Genomic DNA, 19,557 nt, shown 5'->3' with positions numbered 1-19,557 from the left:
TCTGAGTGATTCACTCTTTTCTGGACAGCTGGGACCTGCCACAATGTAGCCCTTGTTTCTATGAGGCCCTTTCCATTGCTAGGGACAAAATACCCCTAACTAAGTGCCATAAACCACTCACTTTATCACATTCAGAAATTATGCAGTCAAATTTAGATTAGGACATGGTAAGGGGCTTGTGAAGATTGAATGGCTGTGGTGACTCAAATGGCTGGTGACCAGAAGCATGAAGAAGCTTTTATTCAACCTCCGCCCCCAGTACCACCCTTCATACTGAGCTACATCCCTAATTTTTTCTTTTTAATTTTCAGACAGCATGTTACTAAGTTATGCAGGCTAGGCTTGAACTTAAAATTCTCCTGCCAGAGCCTCCCAGAATGCTGATGTTTCAGGCATGCACTGACATGCTCAGCTTGTCTTTTTATTATTATCTGTGTTCTTAGCTATTTTATTCTTCTAGGAATAAATGCTATAAAATGTGATACTGGTCATGTCTTCCCTATTTCAAATTTGGTCATCTCACATTGGTAGTTTAGAAAGACCATGACAAGAGGTTCTGGGTTTGTGTCTTTGTAGTGCTAGAGATGGAGCCCAGTGGCTCACATATGTGAGGCAAGTGCTGTACTGCTGAGCTATACTCCCTGTTATAACTTGAGCCCCGGTATAAAATCCAAGGAGGCAAGAGACCGAAAATTTAGTGGCAAAGGCTTTATTTCCAGGCCTGGCAACCAGTCTCCGGGAGCCAATTTGGAGACTCTCCCCAAGAAGCTGAAGGGAGGAGTTTAAAAAGGGGCTGGAGGAAAGGGCAGGGGGAGAGAAACAAAGAAACCTTTAGAGCCATCAAACTTGTTGACCCGAGTCTGGAAACTGTATTGCTGTCCACTTAGCTCTGACAATCTAGGGAGTTTCTGGTGTTTTTTAAAAATTATTTCTATCCTGCAGACTGACATTATCTCAGAGTGGCACGTCTGCAGCAATATTTGGAGAAGAAAGTGGACAGTTAATTATCTCAGGACAGCTTGTCTTCGCTAGTGAGTGCGAAGGGGTCACAAGTTATGAGACGCTGGAACTTAAGTTTTACGAAGACCTGATATCTAACTCATTTGATACATACAGAACAAAAGGAAAGCACCGATTGGGGTTTGGGCCATAGTATTACCCGGTAATTTGTTTAAGCTAAGCAGTTCTTAAAATTGGGGCAGGCTCATTTTACAACAGATCATCACCGGGTCAGGGGGAGGTCACCAGAAACCCAAATTCTTTATGGCCTAGATAGATAGGTGAGGGGAGAGGGAGGCAATAAGGCACCATACAGAACAGAAAATGGCGGTAATGTGTCAAGGTCAGGGTAAAGGGTTAAACTCACACGCAAATCTCTCTGCACACAAGCAGGTTACTTTAAACAAATGTAAATTAATTGCCATTTTAGTTTTCCTTAGCTCTTTAGCGGAGAATAGAGGCTCCTAGCAGTGATTAACAACCCTAGTTAGCTTGTTTTAGCACAGCTTCTGTAGTTTGTAGAGAGCAACAATGGTTAACATATCAATTAGGTGAGATTCTTGCAATTCTTTACAGAGGAGAGTGTTGCTCAACAGATCAATTAGGTCCCTTAACATATCAGTTAGGGAAAAAGGATAAAACAAACACATTTAGTAAGCCCCTATACAGGTTTGCTATAATATACATATAACAAAGCTATTTTTTTAGGGTACAACATTCCCCACTGATTTTAGTCAGTGTGTCAAATCATTGACTCCTTAGCATCTGTTTATAACCTTGTATGTGTCTTTAAAATTATAAGCTTTTAAGAACTTTGACATAGTTTATCAACTTGTTTACAACACAAGACCCAGTAGGAGGATTAACAAAGGTCTTGTAGCTGTCATTAAAGCTGTTAACCAAAAGGAGAAAGAAAACCAACATTTAAATTTACTCTGTTTTATCATACAAGTAACAATTTTTAAGTCAGACAGAGGCTTCTTAGGGGTCTCTACAAAAGAGGAGAACACAAAATTATCAGTTATATTAGACAATCTTAAGCTTTAAAGTGTCCTTGGAAGAAATGACAGTTTATTTATCCGCAGGCTAATGGTCTTTTGAAGCTGGGACCTGTCTGCAGTGGGAACGTTGAATCCAGGCAGGCTTTCAGCTACTTTGACAGTCCATTGCAGCTCAAGTGATTTATGGTGAGGTCGCTTGTCTAGGTGTCTAGGCTCTTTAGCTCGCAGTGGGCAGCAGCGAAATAACCAGTGGATGGAAGTCAGAGCTGGCTGAAAAGTCTGGGGGAGACTTAATAAGATCTTGATTAGTTAAATCAGCTAATTTTTAGAAACCTTTAATGATAAGAGGAAGATCTCTTATATAAAACCTCAAAAGAGGAAATATCTGCAACATAGGGGATGCATCACGCACACAAAGGGGCAGAAGGAAAAGAGACTTACCCAGTTTTCGCCAGTGTTTAAGGCCATTAGTAATTATAGTCTTTAAAATATAACTTATCTTTTTATCTCTCCTGAACTCTGAGGCTGGTAAGCCCAATCGAGTTTTTAATTGATCTGCAAAGCTTAGGTTAATTTGAGTTATTAGGCTATAAAAGCCAGGCCATTGTTGGACCCCACGGATAAAAAGGGAGACCAAATCAGGGAAACTGCTATCAGAGCTGACTCAGACTAAGTAGAAAACGCTTTTACTCATCTAATGAAAGTATCAACCATTATAACATTTATATCTTGGAAGTTTTAGGCTTTTTATTTTTGTAAAATCTATTTTTTAGTGTTTTTAGGCATAGTCCCACGATAACCAGTGGTTTCTATTTGTTGCAGTACTTTTAGATTTACCAATTGGCACTGAGGGCATCTGAAGCTCACAGACTGGGCTAGCTTGATATTAGCCCCCGGGAATCTCTCGGAAGTTGAGCTGCCAGATGCTGGTCTTTTTAAGTGTAAATGGGCTCTGACAAAGAAAATAGGTGGGATCAGCAGTAATGTCAAGCTTATCTCAATCCCCACTGATTTTGGGGCTTTCTGGCTGTCTTTTGGAAGGTGGCATTTGCCAAATTATTTTCCCGTATAACAAATCTTCTTTTGCCCAGTGGCTTATATAGCAGATAGTAGCCACTATCCTTGGCATCTAGATGGCAGCCAACAAGTCCAAATTTGGGGAGCAATTTTAATCTTTTGACTCCAGAAGACAATAAACCCCATTTTTGATAAAGACAACTTGAGGCCTCAGTGTGGGCAATGGGTTTAGCCCACTATGCTGATGTCTCTGGCTCTAAGATTTGTTCCCATAGAACCTAAGATTTAGTGTAACGGCAGCTCCCAAGACCCGCTTACCTTGATAGACGTAACTGCTTCCATCAGAGAAGTAGGATGGAACTCTAGATAATGGCTTATCCACTAGATAAGGTCAAAGTCCCGTGAGGTGATCAATGACCTCAGTACAATTGTAGTGAGGCAACGAGGGGTCATCCTCAGGCAGCAAAGTAGCCAGAGTTTGAAGCCGCTGTTTCCAGAAATAGTGCCTGATAATGTATGGCTCAGGAATTAGACATCCGCAGTCTGATGGGGCCTTGATGAGAGTCTCCAGGGAACAGGAAGAAACAAGAGTTTGTGTCCAAAAGTCAATTTTTAAGCTTCCTTTATGAGGGGGCCACTGAGGAAATCACCACAGACAGGGTGGTCATCTGGTTGTTACAGAATCAAGTGTCTTGGAAAGGTAGACAACAGACCTCTGCCAGGGTCCCAAACTCTGGATCAGTCCTGTGGCTCCTAGAAATTTTGCACTTGTCTTTTAGTCACAGGGACTGGAATCTGTTAGATGGCTCACAACAACCAGTGCAGTCTTTCTTTGTGTAGACTGGTTTTGACAAGGTCGGGGGGACTCGCATCAGAGCAGTTACTTTCTCGGCTGGCCTCTCTGATGTGATTGCTACTCTTTGAGAGGCTTGATCTGCCAAATTGTTTCCTCAGGTGAATAGCAGCAATCTGCCGACAGCCAGACTGTTGCCAGCAAATCTAGGATCTGTGGAGCCCCCCCCCTTTTTTTTAAATCTTCGCTCTGCCTGAGGTTAAGAGACCTCGCTCTTAATAGATGGCTCCATGTACATGTATAGTAGCAAAAGCATATCTACTATCTTTATAGATGTTTACCCTCTTTTTCGTGGCTAGTTTTAGTACCTCAGTCAAAGCAATGAGCTCCACCTTTTGGACAGAGATGCCAGGTTCTAACCGCTTAACCCAGAGTACCTCCTTTTGGTGGTCACTGCTGCCCCGGCCACTCATCTGCCTCTGCCGTTCTGGATGAAGCTGCTTCCATCTGTGAAATTTCTCAGGTAGTTGTCAGGCATAAGGGTGGCTGGGTTTAAAACTGAGGAAGTCTTGAAAACTACCAATTCTGGGTCTAGGAGCAGGGCCTAAGAGTGTGAGATTTTAGCACTCACATTTTCAGGAGGGGTTTTGATAAGAGTCTCTAAACTGTGGGAGGTCACTACAGAAATCTTCTGTCCAAAAGTGAGGTTTTTTTTTTTTTTGGCCTCTTTTAAGTAGCATTGCCACAGCGGCCAGAATTTTAGGCATGGAGGCCACCCTCTTGTTACTGGATTGAGCCTTTTGGAAAGATAGGCTATAGGCCTCTTTTAAGAGCCAATGTCCTGGGTTAGGACTCCTTTGGCAATGCCCCTGAGTTCATCTATGAACAAGGTAAATGGCTTGGTAATATCAGGGAGTCCCAGGGCTGGGGCCTCTGTCAAGGCCCACTTGAGCTGCCGCAAGGTCCAGTTTACATTTATCAGTCCAGTTTAGTGAGTTTTTTCCTTAAGGGAGCCCTACAGGGGATGAGCTGTTTTAGTAAAATTTAGAATCTACAGCCTGGAGTATCCGACAGCTCCCAGAAATTCGCGCACCTGTTTCTTAGTTTCTGGGAATGGGATCTGCAATATAGCCTGGACACTTTTTTTGGACAAAATCTTCCTTTTTTTTTTTTTGCAATTTGTAGTCCAGATGAGTAACAGCCTGACAGCACAATTGTGCCCTTTTAGTCGAGACTTTATAGCCTAATTGCCCCAAAGTCCTTAACAGTTTTTTAGTTGTCTCTTGACAAGCTTACAAGCCTTTGTGGGGGTCGAGGCTATTACAAGTCATCCATGAGCTGGAGGAGCACTATCTCAGGGTGTTTTTTTTTTTAATTTTAAAAGATCTCTTGTTAATGTCTCATCAAAAAGAGTGGGAGAGTTCTTGTAACCCTGAGGTAAATGTGTCCGGGTCAGCTGTTTTTTTACCCCCGTATCTGGGTCAGTCCATTCAAAGGCAAAAAGGAGTTGACTCACCAGAGTAAGTGGCAAAGTGAAGAAAGCATCTTTCAGGTTCAGAACAGAGTACCAGGTGTTCTCAGGATTTGGCACTGTTGGGTATAGACTCAGAACTCATGTATTAACTCTCCGAGATCCTGTACAGAGCGATAGTTATTTGTCCCTGGCTTCAGTGACTAGAAGCAAGGGCATGTTCCAGGGAGAGACACAAGGAATGAGAATATCATTGTCTCTTAGCCTCTGCATGTGGACTTTAAATCCCTTTCCAGGCCTGCAGGCTTATCGGGCATTGTCACAAGCAGAAGGGGCATGCTTGGGGTAAGAGCTCCATCAGAAGGGGGACTTGGCTGACTGCTAGCCCTGGAGGATTGTCTTCTGCCCAGACTTCTGGAATCTCCTGATTCCATTTGCCCAACAGTTTTAACTCTAAGTCAGTTGTGAGGACTCAGGTACGCTGGACAAATTTTCCAGTAGACGGTAATTTTTTTAGTTTTAAAAGACCTTTTGTGCTATCTCTATCAACTGGCTGAGGGGCATTTTTTTTTTAAACTCTCAAACCTTTGTAATCTTTTTTTTTTCGTTTCTCAGACAACATTAAAACTCTCAACAAAACCCTTGAAGTTACCTTCTAGTAGTCTAAAACATATTTAATTAATTTTATGTCTTTTTACCACATTAAAATGCTGGGTTTTTTTAAAGCTATAACCTTTTAACTGGCTCAATTACAGTATGACCTGGTTTTTACTTGGTAAAGTTGATATGATTCTTAAAAACCATAAATATACACATATATGTGCACATATATTTATTTTTTAACCAGAAAGAAAAATACTCCTTTTAAAAGGCATGCCAAGGTTGCAAGCAATCAGTTGAAGACTTACATATTAAACAAGGCGCCACAACATTAAAGACACAAACAAAGGGTGCTTTTTGCACAGTTTGGTGAGCTAAAGGAAACAATTTTTCTTATTATGAAGCTTGAATCTAATAAGCCATATGGATCCTGCAACAGAAATGGGCAACAAGCCCCTAAGTTAGTAACAAATCCAAACAGGCAAACAATTTTAAAGAACAAAGACACTGCACATCAATATCTAAATCCCTTTGTCCATTCTGGGCTCGTAGAAGGGGTTCCTAGGAGAGAATGTTCTGTTAGATTTAGGGTAACCAAAAGGAGAAGAATTAGAACAAATGGACAAACAAACAGACATACAAGACGAGACAAGCTGCAGCAAAAATGGCCTTTGCCCAAAAATTAGTCAAATTTTGGGATCTGGAGGAATTAACAAATTAACCAACAGAGTGGTTCCTCACCCGGTGCAGAGTCACAAATGGCAAAAACCAATTGACTCTGTCCTCAGGAGGTTTCACTTCCCAAATTAAGGGCGTCCCCTTCCAAACGGAGCTGTTCCCCACCCGGGGCAGAGTCACAAATGGACAGAATTTGTCCTACAAACCAACTGATTCTGTCCTCGGGTGGTTCCCGCTCCCAAATTGAGGGCGTCCCCTCAAAATTACAAATTGACCGCGGCCCAAACAAATCCTCCAGAGCACTTACTTTTAGATGTTCGGAAATGAATCTGGAGTCTTGCTTCCATCCAGGGCGAGCCCCCAAATGTTATAACTTGAGCCCCGGTATAAAATCCAAGGAGGCAAGAGACCGAAAATTTATTGGCAAAGGCTTTATTTCCAGGCCTGGCGACCAGTCTCCGGGAGCCAATTTGGAGACTGTCCCCCAGAAGCTGAAGGGAGGAGTTTAAAAAGGGGCTGGAGGAAAGGGCGGGGGGAGAGAAACAAAGAAACCTTTAGAGCCATCAAACTTGTTGACCCGAGTCTGGAAACTGTATTGCTGTCCACTTAGCTCTGACAATCTAGGGAGTTTCTGGTGTTTTTTAAAAATTATTTCTATCCTGCAGACTGACATTATCTCAGAGTGGCACGTCTGCAGCAATATTTGGAGAAGAAAGTGGACAGTTAATTATCTCAGGACAGCTTGTCTTCGCTAGTGAGTGCGAAGGGGTCACAAGTTATGAGACGCTGGAACTTAAGTTTTACGAAGACCTGATATCTAACTCATTTGATACATACAGAACAAAAGGAAAGCACCGATTGGGGTTTGGGCCATAGTATTACCCGGTAATTTGTTTAAGCTAAGCAGTTCTTAAAATTGGGGCAGGCTCATTTTACAACAGATCATCACCGGGTCAGGGGGAGGTCACCAGAAACCCAAATTCTTTATGGCCTAGATAGATAGGTGAGGGGAGAGGGAGGCAATAAGGCACCATACAGAACAGAAAATGGCGGTAATGTGTCAAGGTCAGGGTAAAGGGTTAAACTCACACGCAAATCTCTCTGCACACAAGCAGGTTACTTTAAACAAATGTAAATTAATTGCCATTTTAGTTTTCCTTAGCTCTTTAGCGGAGAATAGAGGCTCCTAGCAGTGATTAACAACCCTAGTTAGCTTGTTTTAGCACAGCTTCTGTAGTTTGTAGAGAGCAACAATGGTTAACATATCAATTAGGTGAGATTCTTGCAATTCTTTACAGAGGAGAGTGTTGCTCAACAGATCAATTAGGTCCCTTAACATATCAGTTAGGGAAAAAGGATAAAACAAACACATTTAGTAAGCCCCTATACAGGTTTGCTATAATATACATATAACAAAGCTATTTTTTTAGGGTACAACACTCCCAAGCCTGGTAGAAGTTTTATATCCTAGAAATGAAATGCCACATATCAGGGCCTGACTTGCAGTTTCACTGACTGACTGCAGTCTTAAGAAAATGAGGAAGATTAATGTTAAAAATGTGCTTAATTTAAAAGTGTGCCATGTCTGCACCTGTTATGTCAGCTGCACACAAAATGAAAATGTTCTTCTCCTACCCCAATACCATCATTATTCCATTCAGCAAAAAGTCACTCATATCATTGAGGAACAAGTAACATACAGACATAAGTCCAGATATTTGAACTTTTGTCTTACTACTTAATCTAGAGAAAAGTATCATCCAGCACTTGTGTTGGAACTATAGGAGTTTGTCAGGTGGGGGCATAGGTCAATTATGGATTCAAAAATATAAAAAGCATCCTGTGAATTGATTGGAAAGAGCACTGTGTTTTTACTCTTTATAACTTGTATGTTACATGCCTTTTACAACAGCACAATTTGTAATACACATATGTGTACATGTAATACATATGTATATACATAAACAAATATGTTGGTTATTAAACATTTACTAACACACTGTTGTTAAAATCTCACACTCCATGGGCCTTGTGCTTTCAACTCAGATGTGTCATTAACATTCAAGCTCATAGTCTCGCTGCCCTTGTGTAACCTTTCGGGGCGATTCACCACTGCTCCACACAGAGCGACTCCATGTTGGGAGGTGCTATTCCTCCTGCATGGTCTACTCATTTTGGGAGCGTGAAGGGCTGCTCTGTGTCTGTTCTCCCCCATCAGTGCAGTTGTACTGAGTGAATAAGCTCTCTCAAAAGCAAAAACAATACATTCTGAATGGCTATAGCTTCCTCACATCTAAAAAATGCAGACTATCCCCTTGGGGCAGATAGTACATGGTCTGATTGGGGTAGGACAGGAAGTGATTCCAAGCAGCCAAAAAGAAAGTTTGAAATGCTCTGTGTACATGCTCATTATCACCCCTTGGGTGATTACAAAACTGTCTGCCATGTCATCACCATTTGCTATCCTGCCCCACTTTTATGATTTCCAGAAAATAAAAACAAATCAGAAAGTAACTGACCACCTCAACAAACTGTCCTTGTTTACATGTCATTACAGAGTAGCTATGGAGCAAGAAACTACCAAGGTATAATCTTCTGCAAGATCCTGGTCATCACCATGGTTATGATGAACTGGAGTGATCCTAGTTAGGTCATTCTAGTTATATATTATTTTGGGGGAAATATAATATGTGATAATACTGAATACTACACATTGTATTAAATTCATTAGCTGAAATTCAACAATTCATCACGTGTGTTCCTTAAAACTAGAACCTATGGAGCCACTATCATCACACCCAGATGTTATACACTGAAACAAATATTTTTCTCTCTAAAGGAAAATTAATGTGGAATTTTCTAGAAAGACTCAGTACTACCTAATGAAATAGAAATGATGATATGAAAGAAAAACATCCTAAAATTTCATAGCTCTCTGGGCTCAAATCCCCAGTACTTGATTTCAGTAAAAAAGGCCTTTTTTACATGAAAAAGACCTCCCTGCACTGTGAAAGCTATCAGTGTACACACATGGCTTTAAAAGTGAAGATATCACCAATGATTGAAAGTGCCAGGAGTTTGCCCAGATTTGCTACATATATAGCATGCTGAATGAGACAGATGGTGTATGACTATAATCCCAGCACTCTGGGCATCTGAGTTAAGGAGATCACAAGATAGACCAATTTTGTGACTTAGGAAGACTCTTAGTGTGTATCTAAAAAGAATATCTGAGGATATATCTGTAGTTCACTGTGCAGATGCAAAGTAAAAATAAGAAAAATGCAAATGTAAAAAACTAATAGATGATAAATCGATTCACAGATACTTAGATAAAATAATAAAATAACTAGCCACTGATTTACTTAGCATGATGAAAAAGTTGAGCCATAGGCTTTCTTATCAGTTATTGGACCTCAAGTTATTGGACATAACTTCCTGGCAACATGACCAAGCAGAACTTGGAACCCTTGTAGAAGACATCACAATCCAGTACTGCCCACCTCCCCAGCTCATTTGCCTGGAGACACTCAGCGGAGAGGATGCTGAGTTGTTTCTCCACATCCAGAGGCCACAACCCCAGGACCCCAGGCAGACAAAGTCTATGTCAAAAATTGAGAAAACGCCTCACACCATCCAGATGCCGCAGGCCAAGGTGCGAAAGGCACCCAACTTTCACAGTCAGCCCAGAGACAGTCTCCCCAAGACCAATCAACTGTGAACAGCCAACATCAAGGTACCCACCCCAAAACTCTGTTGACTCAGGTACAAATGACACTGAAACCCAAAAGATTCATGGGCAAGTTTCAACAGGCCCCGAGATACTCAGCAGCTCTGGACAGGTCTCAGCAGAGCTGGCAGCAGTAAAGTCAGACAGACCAAGATGGGAAAGGCACCCAACTTTCACAGTCAGCCCAGAGACGGTCTCCCCAAGACCAATCAACTGTGAACAGCCAACATCAAGGTACCCACCCCAAAACTCTGTTGACTCAGAGACAAATGACACTGAAACCCAAAAGATTCATGGGGAAGGTTCAACAGGCCCCGGGACACTCAGCAGCTCAGGGCAGGTCTCAGCAGAGCTGGCAGCAGTAAAGTCAGACAGACCAAGATGGGAAAGGCACCCAACTTTCACAGTCAGCCCAGAGACAGTCTCCCCAAGACCAACTGACTGTGAACAACCAACATCAAGGTACCCACACCAAAACTCTGTTGACTCAGGTACAAATGACACTGAAACCCAAAAGATTCATGGGCAAGTTTCAACAGGCCCCGGGACACTCAGCAGCTCTGGGCAGGTCTCAGCAGAGCTGGCAGCAGTAATGTCAGACAGACCAAGATGGGAAAGGCACCCAACTTTCACAGTCAGCCCAGAGACAGTCTCCCCAAGACCAATCAACTGTGAACAGCCAACATCAAGGTACCCACACCAAAACTCTGTTGACTCAGGTACAAATGACACTGAAACTCAAAAGATTCATGGGGAAGGTTCAACAGGCCCCGGGACACTCAGCAGCTCTGGGCAGGTCTCAGCAGAGCTGGCAGCAGTAAAGTCAGACAGACCAAGGTGTCCAGAAGTAGAGACTGATGTCACAGTGTCCAGCAACCACCAAACACTAAGAAACCTACAATACGACCAGCTGGGATGAGCCATTATGGAGAATTACTTGGCAGGGAGAGATGCCCAACCCCACACTGAACAGACAATAAAGGCAGTAAGGCCTCCCTCACCCATTAAGCCCTGTATGCCAGTTTTCCTGCATGACCAACCCTTCTCTGACCCATTCTTCCCAAGTACCTCCATGGCCTACACCACCTCCCAACAGGCCCAAGTTGTAAGTGGGGATAAGAAGATGACAAGCCTTGAGATTTTGTTTTCTTCTGAGGGCAATGAACTTCTAGACACCTGCTCATTTGGTAATAAACACCTCACAACAAGATGTGTAGATGAAAAGAGAGATCCATGCAATACGTTACCTCTGTTGCAATTAGAAGATCGATATATGCTTTCTGAGCTTAATACAGATTCTGAGCTGCTAATTCATACATCATCTCATGCACCAAAGTATACTGAGGTGTCTTGTGTATCTGAATGTACTGAAGTGCCTTGCTTACCACAAGATGGAAAGGTGATTTGCATACCAGAAGATCCTAAAGTGCCTTGGGTGCCAAAAACAACTGCCTTGTATGTGTTTAGATCAGAGTTCTTGGGACTGTCTGCAAAAGGATACGGAGGCTCTCCCACCATCATTTTCAGAGGCTCCTCAGGTGTTTTGGGTACAATAACAGCCTAAGACATCTTCTCCAGAAGATAAATCCATCTACTGTAGAGCTTCAGGACACTTGAGAAAGGTTCACTGCGCTAACGGCCACACATTTCGATCTAAAAGGTTCAGTAAACATGCTAATTGTGCTGTCTGCTCAGACCCCACAGGGGGATTTGGACGCAAGGCATACAAATGTATGAACTGTAAAATTTTAGTTCATAAGAAGTGCCATACACTCGCCAGAGTTCCATGCAAGCACCATACTTTGCATGATGAATGCACAATGCCAATAAACCAGGTTTCCATGGCTTTAGATCCCAAACAGGAAGTAGTCTCACCAAATCCTAAAAGTCATGTGGATATGCAAGAAATAGATGACGAGAATGAGACAAATACTGGTGAGGAAAATGGCAGGCCTTTGTGCTCTTCTGCTCTTAAAGACTTTGACTTTCTCCGTGTCCTCGGGAGAGGAAGCTACGGTAAAGTTTTACTAGCTCGGCATAAAACAACAGATCACCTCTATGCCATGAAAGTGGTGAGAAAGGACGATGAAAACCTTATTTGTCTCCAGGTAGAGAAGCAAATATTGGAGAAGAGCTTGAACCACCCTTACCTGGTTGGCCTGCATTCCTGCATCGAGACACCAACCAGATTTTTCTTTATCCTGGATTACATCAGTGGAGGAGACCTAACATACCATCTGCAACAGTTCGGAATCTTTCCCAAAGCACATGTGAGATTCTACTCCGGGGAGACCTCCTTAGCTATCGAGTTTCTTCATGAACATGAGATATTACACAGGGATCTGAAGTTGGAGAACTTGTTACTAGATGCAGACGGACACATTAAAATTACCGATTACAACCTATGTAAGGCAGGACTGAAGGCAGGCGAGAAGACCAACACTTTCTGTGGCACACTCAGTTATCTAGCTCCAGAAATCATCAGAGGCAAAAGCTATGGTTTCAGTGTGGACTGGGGGAATCTTGGAACAGTCATGTTCGAAATGATGGTGGGAGAGCCTCCGTATCCTTTTGCAGACAGTCCCAAGAACTCTGATCTAAACACATACAAGGTCTCGCAATCTATGTTAGAAAGAGAAGTCCACATTCCACATCACCTGTCTGTCGAAGCCAGAAGCATCCTCAAGGGTCTTCTGAAGAAGGAGCCAGAGGTAAGATTGGGCTGTCACCCTCAGAGAGGATTCATCGATATTAAAGAGCATCCTTTCTTTAACAATCTGGACTGGAACATGATGGAAAAAAATGCAAGTGACTCCTCCCTTTAAGACAAGTATTGGTACAGAATTCAGGATAGAAAACTTTGACCCTGAATTACCAACGAACCTGTCCAGCTCACACCTGATGACAGTTACTTTGTGAACAGCATAGATGAATTTGGGCTTTGAGTACATCAATCCCCTTTTCACATAAGAAGAATGAGTCTGATTGTCACCTTCCAGTTAAGCATCTGTTTGTATATCTAATGCATGACAAAACTTGTTACCAGCTTGCATTCAACTGACACTTTTATAATTGCCTGGAAGATCATTTTAATTTCCTTTATCTATATGAAGATGCCCTGCTTGATTTTGGTTTTTGGTTGACAAAGTTACTTTTTATGATAAGACTTAACGATGAGGCAATTTCTTTTTACCAAGTTTGTAAAAAAATTCCATTTTTTTAAAAACACTACATTTCTTTTAGCTGCATTGTACACCCACTAAATCAGTGCATGTGATAGGACAGTGGTAAACACTAGGGTTTGGACTTCTATGCACTTCTCCAGGATGATATTCAATACATTCCAGTTGAAGGGAAAACTTCTGGAAAGTTCAGACCTACATGCCAGAAAGTAATAGTGTAAGAATTCTCACCAGTGAATCTTTGGCAGATAATGCAACCCAACATAACAAGGACAGAGACCTGCTAGAAATTTATGCCTTAAAAGAGCCCCAAAGTCAGTGAAGAAAAACATTTGTTTGCTTTTTACTTCACTGATACATGTTTCAAATTTGTACCCATATATGATGTATTTTAATTCTTCTTTACCCAATCCTCTGTTCTCACTTTAAGAGAGAACAGGCCCAGCTGCAGGCGTGCATGCCAGTGCAGGCGGCCCCAGCAAGAACAGACTGGGAAACGGGTGCGCACTCTTGCAGGCAGGACCTGTGGCAGGGAGCAGTCTGAAGCAAGAGGGAGAATATGAAGCAGCCGCTGGTCATCAGGTGAGCATTAAGTCCTGCCACACAGACAGGAAGAACAGAAGTGGGTGGGAGGATTTTATATCAAAGAGCTCTAGGAGAAAGCAGGAAACAAAAGACCTGCCCCAGTTCCTAAACCCAGAAGCCAAGGTGATGCTCATAGGCTGCCGCACAAGCCCCACTTGACTGGAGTGCGCATTGCTGGATTCGGACTTGGAAACTGCCAGAGAACTATGGACACCAGGGCAATTTTCCTACTTTTATTTTCCTCTGTCTGGCTGTTTGTTCTCTGGTTGGTTTTGCCTGTTTTGTTTGTGGCTGTGTTACTTTGCCTTTATTTTGTCTTTTTCTTTTATTTCAGCTTTCTTTTTTTTTCAACATTTTTTTTTCTATTCATCTTATTTCTCTTTTCCTCAATTATCTCCTGATTTGGTAGCTTCATACGAATGAATACTGTTTCTTGTCTTTCTGGTTTACTTCAATACCCCTTCACTTGCAGTTTCAATTTCTTGTCTCCTGTGTCCTCCAGTTTCCCAAAATTTCAATTATTATTCTTAAACCCCAGCCTTGCTTCTACTATATTTGAACGTTTTCATCTCTCTGTCTTGTCCTTTATCTCTGTAAATTCTTCTCACTTCCCACACAAGGTAAAATCACTCCATTTAGGGGGAAATCATTGCATACAAGTTCCTGATATATATTGCATTTTGTCATATAACTGTAAAATTTGCTCCTTGTTAAAGGTATCAGGTTGACAGTTACAGTTTGTCGGTAGATAGCCTGTACTTGATGCTACTATTATTGACAACTGTACTACGTTAGGCAGGATTTCATATATGTTATGTTTTTGTCCCTTGTATGATATTAATTGATTGTATGAGATCACAGTCACATTCATTGTTCAGGACCAAAGGATTGGGTGCCAAGCCAAATAGATAACAATTTTTCATCCTTAATCAATTGGGAAAATAGGTTTTTGAGATAGACAAAAGACATATCCTAGGGAGTCCTAAATATTACTGATAAAGATGCCTACCATAAGAAATCAGCAAGCAAAACACAGAAAACAAAATAAAGTAAAAGGAGAAGATGAAAATATGCAGAAGCAAAATATAACCCCAGACCCCCCGGCCCACCCATGACAAGCCCAGAGCACAGCGAGATAAAGGAAATCAAAAGCAAAGCATTGAAATTTTCCGAAATGATAGCAAAAGAGTGAAAAAACAAATGGAAGAGGTCATAGAAAAAATCTCTCAAGTACACAGATAAATGGTGATCAAAATGAAAGAAATTAAAGCAGACACAGATTTTAAAAAAGGACAGGACTTTGGAAACTGTGAATGCCCAATGTAGGAAGAAACGGAATCTTTGAAACATAATCAAATAGCAATTCAGATTAAAATCACCGCTGAAAGTATACGCAACAGATCAAAAATCTCTAAGGATGGAATATCAGATCTAGAGTACAGGATTGGGGCTAGTGACTATGAAAACAAAGATTCCTTAAAAATTTTAAGAGATCATAAAAAATCCAATATTTGCTAGAGGAAGCAAAGAAGACCATCATAAGTTTGAATGGAATCAATGAAAAAGCTGGAGATGACACAAAGGCCATAAAAGTTTTCTTCACAGAATTAATGGAAGAAAACTTCCCAAACAGGATAAAGAATTTGACATGTACATAAAATGGAGTTCATAGAACTCCACACATCCAGGATGAAAGGTATGTCTATAAACCTATCTTCCTCAGGATAGTATGTATAAGCATCCATGTGTTTTGAGTAGATGACTACAGTGGCAAAGTAGGCATAGTAATTAGGACAAGTAAGATATTTTCACTGAAAAATCATCTCTAAATTTAGCTAATCTGGAGTTCTAAAGTCTTAACTCTGGACATATGTAAAAACACTAATAAGATTATCTACTGAGTTAAACAGACATATTTTCTTGTTCGCTATTAAGGCTTTCAAAAAACCTGCTATATTAGAATACAATTAGGGTTCAAATTTTAACATAGAGACATATGCTTATGTTTATACATATGAATACAGAAAGATATACACATATGTGTATATACACCCATATACATGGATATATAAAACTACTCACCTAAAACAGTAATCCAAGTAAGACCTTAGTACTAGTTTTAAAACCAAAGTATTAAACACAGGAAAGAAATACAAGAGAATTATCAGTTCAGTGCCTGTACTTGTTATAGTTATGAGTGTTGGGTACCTGAGAGTGAATTTATTTGCTGAAATCATCCTTGATGCCTGCACATAATGGCAGATTATCATTTTTTCCTAGGTGACATGAACAACAATCTTTACACCTCTTCTGCTCTAAACTTTCTTTAGTATAATTATAATATGAATAACTCGTATTTATGGATTGTGTTGAACAGGAAAGCATTTAACCAGGCAATTATAAAGCTAAAAATATAAAATTTCCCTATTCATCAATATTTCTTATATAATGCAACAGAAGCAACGTCAAGACCCAGGACTCCTTGGATTAAGTCTAATAGGATAGAAACCAGCATAGTTGTCAATGTTGAGTTACATAGTTACTATATTATACATTAAAATTGATTATAAATAAAATGAATAATTGCAAAAAATAGATGAGATAGTCTAACAAATGAACCAGAAGACACATTGTTGGGAAAAAAAACAGATGTGCAATCAGAATGAAATGGTAATAAAAGAGAAACAGTCATCATACAATGTAAAATAGAGTACAGGAAGAAAGGCAGTAGCTTTTATGCATTTTTGGTAGGATATCCCAGTGAGAGGATACACTGGTATGTGTGTTACAAATAAAACAGAAATTTGCAAAAGTTAAATGCTGAGTTTTAAGATGAAATGATAAAGTAGGAAGAGTTATGTAGCACCTACATTTATTTTAGACACACATGTTAACTTACTGTATTTGTAAAATTCTATAAACTATTTGTACATGTGTTTACACCCTCATATTTATACATATAGTAAAACTATAAAAATGAAACAAATAATTAGAAGTTCAAAGTTTAAGAAATGTCTCTGTCTCAGGTGGAAAGATTATACTCTGGCAGTATTAAATATTTCTAGATTCATTTAAACATTTTGCAATGCACAAATGTATTGAAACATCACAAAGCAACACATTACAATGCACAATTTTTATTTTTTTGTTCATCAGTTAAAGTTAATTTACAAATTTACACTTTTTAAATAGTCATGTAAGTTATAGCAAAGTGTTTTGCCAATTTAGTCACAGATGTAGGTACATACATTTCAGTATGGTTAGTAATTTTATTTGTACCTATTAAATAATTCATACTTTCCAATTAAATAAAACCATTCCAAAATTTACATATTAATAAAAGTATATTGAGTAACAAAAGTAAAATTTCCTGCAGTCACTTAAATTTTTCTCTAGTTATCAAATAAGCTGACATGAACAATACTATATTGTGACTTTCAAAATGACCTTCATTGATTATTTTCATATAACACAGCCAAAAGTTTATGAAAAATTTTCTCTAGGGAAGTTAACTTCTCAATTCATATTGCCAATGAATGTGCTTTGGCAGAAAATTTGCCAAAAATGACATTTACTTTTTGGGAAATTATGATATCACTTAATAGAATCTTGGAGTATATAGCACTCAGACAACTGTCAAATTGGTCCTAGGCCTTGAGAGATCTGAATGTTCATTAGCAGAAGCGTTATATATTAACTGAAACTTAGCTATTCATTTCAAGATGCTGAATTAAGTATAGAGAGAATGATGAAACATTCTTATTAAAGGTGGCACAATGTTCAAGGTAATATGAATGCTACAAGCCCATAGCTACCTAAATCATTTTGCCAAATAACTGGACTTAAAAATGGTTTACAATTTTGTGAGATACCAATTTCTCTTTTGGAGTTCAGACACCTTTTCAAGAATTAGATCCTTCAATACAAGTATATCTTAAAATTTAGGAAACGCTTAGAAAACAAAGTTAAATTCATTCTTATATCTTTCCAAGTGAAAGGAAACAGCTAAACAGTAATTTAAAATATGTTGCAAAATATTTCAGCATAAGAATCAGGACATTAATAATCCTACTAAATTTTAGAAATAATGTTTTTACTTTTTATTATAATGTTAACTTTGGCAAGGTTTGGGAGGCCCGATTTTTCTGTTTTCACATATATAACATACCAAATTGCTAAGCAGTCTATTTGAGATGAAAAAAAAAAAGTAATAGTCATAATCTCAAGAAGAAATACTTAATTACTACATTTTTACTGCTTTCTTAATACGTTACTTGTATTTGGAACATCAGTTACCTCAATTGGCAAATATGTAATTGTGACTTTTGGTTTGTTTTTCCCTCACTTTTAGAAAGAATATATTTTTCAAAAGTAGCCATAGTCTTTGTTTGTTTTTATAATCAATCCATATTATATCAAAATAATACATTTCAATAAATACTGGTGGAATAAGTGATTTAATGAATGAATGAAACAAGACACAGCTAGCTCCTATAATTAATGTTATTTTGTTATGCAAATATATTACAAGAAACGAGACACAATATGACAAATAGTTGAAAGGTAAAGAAAATAGACTTTAAATTCTGGGAGAGTGGGGTTATGAGTGTGAATAATTCTTAGTAATTTCATGGCATTGGAATCCATAGAAAGCTTATGCACAGAGCTTTAAAATAAAATTAAAACAGAACCACCAATTGATATTGGAATTTGAACGTTGAAAATAATATCAACCGTTTTGCTAGATCTAAAATTTCCCAGAAAGTCTCATGTGTTCAAACTTTGTGTTTTGAAAGGTGCCTGGATCATCAGGGCACTACACCCATCAAGGGATTCACCAACTGTGAATTTAGCAGTTGAGTGTGCTCTTTAGAGTCTGGCTAGAGGCAGGTACCTGGGCCTTGACCTGGAGGCAACTAGGACTGTCTGGTCCCTATTCACTGTGTGAATTCTGACCACTGTAACATGAGCTGATTTCCTCTCATCAGGCCTTTCCATCATGCCATTTCTCTCTTGCAGACAGTGAAATATTAGCCTCAATAAATCTTTTGTCCTTAAGGTTCTGGGTATTGAATATTTTGTCCCTGCAAGAAAGAAAGTCACCAAAATAGATTTTTATACACAAAGCAGGATCATTTCTGTAAATGTATCTGACTTACTGGCTTCCACTTGTTTGGAAGACATTCTTGGGAGTAGTTTGAAAATCTGGCAGAAAAATCTACAATACTGTTTGCCAAGGTAGGTGTGAAATTCTGATCAGAGCTTGAAGAACAGAATACTGATAGGAATGCATACAGTAAAGCTAGTCTCAGGAAGTTTCAGTTAGGAATACGAACTCCATTGGCTGTTGGACTCCTGGTCATGGGTGTCATACTCTGGCAAAAAATCAAATGGAATCTTTATCTAAAGCATGAGACTGTGCAGAAGGTGAAGATTAAGTATGAAGGATTTATGAGGCTGAGGAAAGTTCAAGGCGGCCCAATAGTTCATCTATAGTTAGG

General features: G+C 39.7%; 1 protein-coding gene across 1 annotated transcript; it reads left to right on the top strand.

Moving 5' to 3' along the window:
• The first annotated feature begins 11,828 nt into the window (after positions 1-11,828).
• On the top strand, positions 11,829-13,114 carry LOC134476183 (protein kinase C iota type-like). The gene has a single exon (XM_063249498.1). It carries the CDS (start codon positions 12,023-12,025, stop codon positions 13,112-13,114), a length of 1,092 nt encoding a protein of 363 aa, XP_063105568.1. The 5' UTR covers positions 11,829-12,022.
• The last annotated feature ends 6,443 nt before the right edge of the window (positions 13,115-19,557 follow it).

This window comes from Cavia porcellus, unplaced genomic scaffold (genome assembly GCF_034190915.1).
Source record: "Cavia porcellus strain 051 isolate PalLab524CR breed Dunkin Hartley unplaced genomic scaffold, mCavPor4.1 scaffold_5, whole genome shotgun sequence".
Lineage (NCBI taxonomy): Eukaryota > Metazoa > Chordata > Mammalia > Rodentia > Caviidae > Cavia > Cavia porcellus.
This window is presented reverse-complemented; position numbering and strand designations above follow the sequence as displayed.